General features: G+C 34.2%; 1 protein-coding gene across 1 annotated transcript; it reads right to left on the bottom strand.

Annotated features, from left to right (window-relative positions):
* Nucleotides 1-1,746: 1,746 nt before the first annotated feature.
* LOC101252083 (sphingosine-1-phosphate lyase) lies at nt 1,747-8,281 on the bottom strand. The gene is made up of 15 exons (XM_004239193.5): nt 7,925-8,281; nt 7,713-7,758; nt 6,744-6,889; nt 6,542-6,601; nt 5,355-5,579; nt 5,125-5,266; nt 4,837-4,887; nt 4,636-4,727; nt 4,274-4,400; nt 3,712-3,727; nt 3,204-3,311; nt 3,069-3,123; nt 2,845-2,991; nt 2,525-2,603; nt 1,747-2,056 (listed from the first exon to the last, which is right to left on the bottom strand). Exons 1-15 carry the CDS (start codon nt 8,122-8,124, stop codon nt 1,934-1,936), a joined length of 1,617 nt encoding a protein of 538 aa, XP_004239241.2. The 5' UTR covers nt 8,125-8,281; the 3' UTR covers nt 1,747-1,933.
* Nucleotides 8,282-8,849: the final 568 nt, after the last annotated feature.

Raw genomic sequence — 8,849 nt, 5'->3', positions numbered from 1 at the left:
ATCATAATATTGAAAAGAAAATATTATACATTAATTTTAAAAAAATAAAAATAACTAGATACATTAAAATCTGAATCCATATTTATCATAAAAAAAGATGAACAAGAAAAAAAATCCAACAATCTGATCTGTTTCTCCTTTACCTTTTCAACATATCGATAATGTAATCATATTGTTGATGCATTGTGGTAGTTCATTGGATTCACAATAAAAACATTGTCCATATATTGTCATAGCAAGTCTACGACATTTTGGAGGAGGATGAGATGAACCCCAATATCTCATATAGTATTAGAAGAATTTAGTTGAGTAACCCCAATACTAAATGAACCCATATGTATTAAGAAAAAAGTTGGATAAAAGAAATGGAAGAAGACAATAACAGAGAAGAAAAAACCCTACCTATTCACATGTTTGAAATTAATTGACTTGAGAGAGAGAATTCTTTTGAAAATCAAATTAATTTGAAAATTGTAACTGCTAAAAATGTGGAGTGAATTTAAGAAGAGAAAAGAGGAGTGGAAATAGTAGTAAGCGTGGGTTTTGGCTAATTGATTTTATATACTTGAAAGTTTTAGGAATTGAGAGAAATAAGGGATTTATGAAATATTTCAAAAAAGTAGGTTAAAATAGAGAATAAGGTAAGTGAAGTTGTGTATATAAGTAATTTAGTGTTATATAAAATCCAAATGGACCCCATAAGTCCAATAAGTACAAAAAATAGTTATGTCTACAAGACAAAAGAATAATCTAAATCCAAATCCAAGAACCAATCAACTCCCAAACCAACTAGCAAGTGTGAAAATCAACTCAATCAACTAACTCTCAGCTCAGCTGGCAAGCGTAACTATAAACCCATCAACCGCCCAACTAGCAAGACTTTCATAGATGGTGTTTGTGTCTACGGTCCCAACCTACGGACCATAGGTGCTCTAACGGGTCGTAGTTGGAGATTGTGGTTGGTGGGTTAAATAATCTTAAAATTCTAGTTCCAGTACCCTTCTTACAGTTCACCGGGATGGGTCATCATCCCATATATGAATCATAGGTAAGCCTTGTAGTTGAGTCGTAGACTTAGTAAAAAATTGAAGGTATAAGTTGGGAACGATGGATGGCATGTGCAAACTGTAGGAAGACCAACGAACCGTACATTGGATTAGTCAAAAGTGGGTACAATTTTAGAACCTCAAATCCTCAAAATGACTCGAAATCGTATACCGACAACTCTCACGAATTAGATTTCACATTTTGAGACTGAGAAAGAGGAAGAAGACAAGGAAGAGGAACAGGAAAAGAAAGACGATGATGAGGAAGAGGAAAAGGAAGAGGAAGAGGAGGTAGAAGAAGAAGAGAAAGAAGAGGAGGCAGAAGAAGAAGAAGAAGAGGCATGATTTGGGGTAGGGTAGGATGGTGATGGAAATAGGGTTTTGTTTTCATTTTTAAATAGTATAATTGTGTAATAAATCATCCTAATAGTTTAGGTCTATAACTAACTTTTCAAAACAAGTTAACATGTGTATTTATGTCTATTCTCCGATATTAAATGACAAGTTGAGGGTACAAGGGAATTCTCTCGCATCACAAAGGTTTCTCTAGCATAATTCGAGTTGAATAAGAGAATAAGACTAACAATTTTTCCCTGCAAATCAGCTCTTCTGTAACAAATTAAGCAAAGTTGAGTGCAGCAGCCAGAATACTGGTAAATCCAGCTAGGATACAGGTACAGAGATATTGTCCATACCTTGGTAATAATAATTTCAGGGGTTCCACCAATTATATTTTAGCATGCATTCAGCAAGTACAAAGGAATCAATAGTGTTCAATTGTTAACATTCTGTTTGTATTCACCATAATGCAGAAAATCCAATATTAATTAACCCTTGCAATTTTTTCTATTCAGCAGTAACTATGCAAACAGTATGCTGAAAAATCACTAGCATGAACTGTCCATAAATTCCACCAGTAAATCTTGAACCATAACTCTATCTGGCATCTTCCCTGCAGCACCGTAGATTGGAGCAAACCCTCCGTTAACTGGGCCCGGATTTTCTTTCACCTGATGGGGGAGAACACTATAAATGACCTCTCAACAGAAAATCACATAGTATATATATACTTCAAAGATAAGAATCTAATTAGAATCAAGTAAGCGGTTATGAAGGAACAGATACATCTAAAATAACTGAGCCTTAAATTCATACAGTTATCTGATTGGTCAAAACATGACCAAGTAAAAGATCCCGACCAGAAATATTTATGAGGGGAAAATAATGATCATTTCCTGTTTAGCAAGTGCACCAGAAGACAGATCAACTTTCAAGCCCCTAACTATGAGCAGTGCTGACAAGATATACATTTGGCCTAAACAGTACATGGTAAGCCGCCTTCAATAAGCTGTTCCTGGTACTGATAAGTGATAACCACATTTCATTTGACAGGAAAATCTTGGTATGCTAGTTATAAAGATTTATGATATTGGAAATTCAAAGGAGAGAAAAAGATGGAAGTGAAAGAGCACACTTACAGTCTGCACGGAATCTCTAAGATCCTTCAGAAAAATCTGGACTACTGGTACATGTTGAAGCGTCACACAAATATGAACACTGAAACGAATATGCAATACAAACAACTAAGAAGAGTATTCCCATTTATGTACTTAGAATTCTAGAAGTATTATTCAAGATTAGACTCTCCTGCCCAAATTATCCAAATGGTTATGAAGGAAAACTGCATTTCTGGTAATTGTTTAAACAGTTACCATAGAGATGGAAGAAGAAAAGCTTCTCTAGTGTCCAGCATGAATGAATCTTACATCAAAGTGTGCATCATGTGCAGTTGCAATACCTGTTAGGTCTCTGTAATGCATTTAAATGCCAGCCTTTGGACGACAGAACATCATTGACTTCAAATATGTCTACAACATCAGATCCAAAAGCAATTATACTCATATCAGGCCTTCCAATAACATACAGTTCTGGAATGTCTTGTATCCTGAAGGTAGAATCATTGTGAGGTACAATGGTACTTAGACTGGAAAAGAATTAAACTGTAAGTGAGACTATATGTACCCTTTCTGAATTCTTTTTGATGCCTCCATGATCTCCTTGGTGTTTTCCAAGTATCCTGCAAGGTGTACAAACTATCATCTACGAAGAAACGGAAATGCCAAGAGATAACCAATAAGAATGAGAAAGGTCTATAACCTTCGGAGCCTAAAGATATCATTGCTGCCCAAGCCCCAGCTATCAGACCTCCAGCTCTGCTTCCAGCAATTGTTGGAGAAACATAAAGCCCACCAGTCCACTCAGTCACTATCATGTGAATACAAGGGATATGTCATCAGAACTTCATAAGAATTATTACCCTTTTTTCGCAGGAAAGAGAGTGATTTGTTTTTCCATAAGTGGAAGGCAAAAGGTAATAGGAAATTATCTCAGATCATGGCCACTTACTTTATTGCAAGGGTACACATTTGATTTTTCTTACTAAATTGGTTTCACGGAATATTTATTCTTTTAAAAAGACAAATTTCTGATAATGTATTTAAGGTTCAGAGCACCTGGAAACTCCTTTCACTGAAGTTGATCGCAGTGCAGATCTAGTTTTTATTATCACATCAATTGCCCCACCAACAGTTCATAGAGATTTTTTTTCCTTGAGTCAGTAGCAAAGCTACAAATAACGGATACTTCTTTGACATGAGTAACTTACCAGCAACAAATTGATGCTGTTAACATGTAAGAACCAGCAGCAAATTAGTCCAGTGCCCGCACATGTTTCAGGAGTAAGAAAATGTATAAGATCGTCCAGTCCCCGCACATGTTTCAGGAGTAAGAAAATGTAAAAGATCTCAGATTACTTTTAAAATAAATACATATAAAATGAAGGTGTAGCATAATGTATCAACTCATTGCACATGAAGTAGAACCACCATACCAAATGTTTCAAGGTATACTATACTGCTCTCTGCAACTTCGACATTGATAAGGGAAAGGTAAAGAGGGCATCTCAGAAAGAAAAACCATTAAAATTCAAGACAATATTTCCAGTCACATAAAGGCTACAAATTATATTAAGGATGAACTTACAAAGTTCATAATCAAGAGAACAAAATTTCCTCATAAAGAAGAATATATCCAAAGGAACAAGTCTAATCTCCGATGAACTCTCACAAACTGGATATTTAAACAAATCCATAATTTCTGCTTAGAGATGCTTCAATTGAATGCTAAACAGTGATTACAGAGAAGGGGCAGAAAGTAGCACTTTATACCTTCCGTATTTCACGATTTCGGTACAGAACTACACTGGTTCCTTTTGGGGCCAGCCCATACTTGTGTACATCCACTGAGATTGAGGTTACTCCTTGAACAGTGAAATCAAATGGAGGTACAGGGTATCTGTAGAAAATGACAAGAATCATATAGACAAAGTGTGGTATCTATAAGATAGATATAAATTAATTGTTGCTGATGATTTGACTATATAGAAAAGAACTTGTATAAAGGGAGGGCAAGGGCAAAGGAACTTCTTTAGAACTATAAATCAATAGAAGTACAAAATTAGATAAATAGTTAGTACAGAGCATTCTACTTTACAGAACCATAACCTGGAAACAAAGTAAATCAAACATACCCCAACTTACGAGCGAAAGGTAAGACAAAGCCTCCAAGACAAAGGTCAACATGGAAACAAATTTGGTAGCTAGAAGCCAAATCACCAAGCTCCTGAAAGAGAATTTAACTAGGAAATTTAGCGAGTAAAGGATCAAAAATCCATTATACTTAGCAGTATTTATAAAAGATGTAGAAATTGGGAAAAGATCCGCGCACTTGCCTCAATTGGATCGATTATGCCATGGGGGAAACCAGGTGCCGATCCAACAATCTGTATACTCATATGTTTTAGTGAGCAGATTAAATACTTGACATAAAGTCAGGGCCTAAGTAAACAAATTATGATGAAATTCAGAGTCTAAGGCTCATTTCTATGGAGATTGAGAATTATAAAATGAAGGAGAACAAACAAAAAGAATAATGAAAAGATATGAACACACTAATGCATTTTACTTTTGCTTAAAACCAGGGAAAATGATCATAAAACTTCCCAAAGTCAAAACTTTACCATGATAGTATTTTTGTTAATATATCGGTTAATAGCTTTAACATCTGCTCGATATTCTTTATCAACAGGGACACGCCACAATTTGATCTTGAAATATTGTGCAGCCTTGTCGTATGCTGAGTGTGCGGAAACTGGTATTATCCTACAGTCATTATTGATACTCACTATATTTAGAGACTGATAATTTACGGCTGGATGCTAAAGAAAACAAAGAGGAAAAGAGCACATACATTTCTGGTTTTGTGATGCCCTTCTTGGCATTCATATAGTCACGTGATGATTTAACTGCTAATAATATACTTTCAGTCCCCCCTGATGTCATATTTCCACAAATTTTTCCTCCAGAAGCCTTTTCTTTACTACCAAGAATTGCTGCTGTCATCGCAACCACTTCTGCTTCGAATCTAACAACGCTTGGGAACACACTCAGATGTAGTGGATTGGTATGTGCAAACCTGAAATAAGAAATATCTATTCATACTGAAAGCAGAGATGGAAAGTTTTATGATAAAAAATCTTAAATAAGGTGTATTGCTTGAAAAAGAAAACTCAACAAGTGCATTCCCTCCCATGACAACAACAAATAAGAATCTGAAGATAAATAAAAAATTTTTTAGAAAAAACTAATTAGTTAACAATGATGTTATTAAAATCTAGTCACATTGCGATAATAAGATAGATTACATGACTCAGATACATTAGCATGGGCAGAGTATCGTGCTTTCTTTGTTCAAGACAGTCACAGATGAACATAAATGTCAACATATGTTGCTTGGGCTAAAACAACTCAACAGATTTGAGATCTATTGTTTTAATCCAAGATGTCCAAAAAAATCAGAAACAATATCTGCCAGATGACAGAGCTAATACACCACGGATGAGTAATGCACTTAAATTTAATGAGAAAAGGATAATCGATTCAAATATATTAAGGGGTATAACATGGTAAAGTTACCAATCCACATTAAAAGGAAAAAAAGAAGAGGTTGTAGAGCTATGAGAGCATCCAAAACTCCGTTTAATAGTTGCTAAGCATTTCGTAGGTTCAATTCCATCTTCCGTCCAGCACCGTCAGCATGTGAAGTATGACATTTCCTATACGCCCTGAAGCATAGTTAACCCACTAAATACATTTTTTGAGGTCTTAATCAACCTAGCATAGTCTACATGTTGGTTGTTTATTGGAACCCCTGAAATCTGAATTAAGTAGTACATCCACACGGAGGTTTTCAAGAGACTGAATTTGCTCCCTCTTCCTCTTCTGTTTAATCATACACTCAATAACTAGACTAGATTCATTATGGCAGAAGGTTTATCATGAAGAAGATACATGAAAAGAAACAACCCTTCCCTTGATCAGTTAATGCAAGTAAAGCAACTAAATATACATATGTACACAATGGATGAACACTCTTACATGGAACATGCCTCGTTTATCAATGAAAAATGTCCCTCATTCTCATTTCCGCCAATATAGCTGCTCAGAAAATAGGAAATCTGTTAATCTTTCTACACAGGATAAAGAGCAAAGAAATGGTTTAATTTAACCCAGAAACACATATAACTCCAAACTACTAGCTAATAACATATTATATAGTGCAATAATTATGGAAACATACACGGTGCCCGAACATTTGCCCTGCCATGTCACATCTTTTTGTTTCTCATCTCTCATTTGCACTAGGACGTTATCTCCTAAACCTGACTTCGGCAACTCAGTTCTCCATCCATCTCTATTACAAGAACCTTGCAACTTATCCACTATCTGCTCAGTTTGATAACAAATTTTGAAGCCAGAGAATGTCAGATTTATAATCAGAACTAAGGGACATTAATCATTGAAATATCTTAATGCTTCCACATAGATGCACAAGTGAGAATAGAATCTTAACCAGGTACTTTATTATTTGCTAGAATTATTTTTGTAAAACAAGTTGAAAAAATCTACATCACATCTCCTTGGGATGTGGCCCTTCCCTGAATCTTGCATGAACGTTGGATGTTTCGTGCATTGAGCTGCTCTTTTTCTTAAGCTGAACAAATCGACTCCAAATGCATGCAACAAATTATTTAGCCTAGGTCAAAATTTTAAAAACATCCAGATGAAGCAAATCTAAATACAATGGCGCGATATATGGCTTGAATGAGTTGAGTCTCAACCTATTTCACTCTAGATTATTATTCCTGTACTCCTGTTCCAACTTACTCAACACACTTTCCACCTTGGAATGTTCCAAAATGTTTGACTCTATTCCTTTAATAATATTGCTTTACATAATTTTCACAACTTGAAAGAACTTAAATTTATATTTTACAATACAAATTATAAACTTCAATTTGATGATTTCTCAGCTGTTTACATTCTTTTCGTCAGTATAATGCACAAGTCAAATTAACAGCTTAAACTCCTTTTTAAGTCAAACAAAGTGTATAAACATAGAAGAAAGGTAGTAATTTCCATTCTACTTTATACAGTCAAACAGGAATTCACCAAACTTTGTCAGTGTGATAATCACTGAAAGAAACAAAAACACAACACCGCATTCAATGAAGTAGACCAGAGTATTTAATGCTCAAAATTAACTCACCTTCTGCTTCTCAGAGTCAATGTGCTTTTTAACACCAGGCACCAACCTATATTTAAGAAACAAATATTAAAAGTCTCAGAAAGCGTCAAAATCAATAATAAGAAACCTAATCAAACGCTAAAAAAAAAACTGCCCTCAAAACAACATTTCCGGAGCTCCGAACAGATTATAGAGAAATTAAAGAGATGCAAAGGTTGAATGTGAGAAAATACTTGATGGCGGTCATAACGAAGCTAATAATGGTGGCTTTGAGTCCTCGATCGTGAATAACGAGGAAGATGGATTGAAGAATTCGAGCGATTAGAAGAGAGAAGAGAGGAGTTATTAGTAGAATTATGGGCTCGTATTGAGATAAGAAGGAATTTGCTGAAGCTCTGAACTGATTCAGCCATGGTGGAATCGGAAACGCCATCGCCGATCGACGTGAAATGTTTTTTTTTTCTTTTGTTTTTTTTAGTTTGATAGCTATGTTTTACTTACATTAATAGTCCATATGATAAGCGATGCGTGCAAGTAATAATTTGTTTTTGTAATAATTGATATATGAATCAAAGTACATATCTTTTCTTTACTTATGTTTTGTTTCTTGAAATCAATGTGCGTAATGCATTACATTTTCTGTTACAGTATGTTGAATTGGCTTTAAAAAAAAAAGGTATCACATATGAGAAACAGATTGGACGTTATATATTTTTTGTTATTATTAAACGTTAAAGTTACATATAACGAGAATATGTATCCTATATATATATTGCAAAATTGTGAGAGCATACATATATTTGGAATTTTATGAAAAAAAAAAATCAACTTGAAGTTGGAGCAATTGTGTTTAGACTTTTTCCAGTTAATATATAGAATTTAGATGTTTTTGTCTTTAATATATAAAATTTTATTTGAACATGAGATATAATTTAAATGAAGTTATATTGATGAAAAAAAAATTAGGAACTTTTTTGAAAATAAAATAAATTAAAAAATGCACAAGCAAAAACAAAATTGTTGGTGTTTTAAATTTCAAATACAACTTTAAGTTATATTAAAAAAAAATTTATGGTTATTATGAAACTATATAAATTTAGAAGAAGAAGAATGTAGGGAGAGAGAAAACACTTCTTTATTTCTCTTAAAGTATATTCA

The sequence above is a fragment of the Solanum lycopersicum genome, chromosome 5 (genome assembly GCF_036512215.1).
Source record: "Solanum lycopersicum chromosome 5, SLM_r2.1".
NCBI lineage: Eukaryota > Viridiplantae > Streptophyta > Magnoliopsida > Solanales > Solanaceae > Solanum > Solanum lycopersicum.
The sequence above is the reverse complement of the archived record's forward strand: the minus strand, read 5'-3'. Positions and strand labels throughout refer to the sequence as shown.

Excerpts from the sequence above, each read along its gene's own strand:
- LOC101252083 (XM_004239193.5), bottom strand. The coding sequence starts at position 8,124 with ATGGCGTTTCCGATTCCACCATGGCTGAATCAGTTCAGAGCTTCAGCA. Across the intron at positions 4,888-5,124 it reads TTAACAAAAATACTATCATG|ATTGTTGGATCGGCACCTGG; the intron begins GTAAAGTTTTGA and ends ATGAGTATACAG. Across the intron at positions 2,057-2,524 it reads TTAGAGATTCCGTGCAGACT|GTGAAAGAAAATCCGGGCCC; the intron begins GTAAGTGTGCTC and ends CTCCCCCATCAG.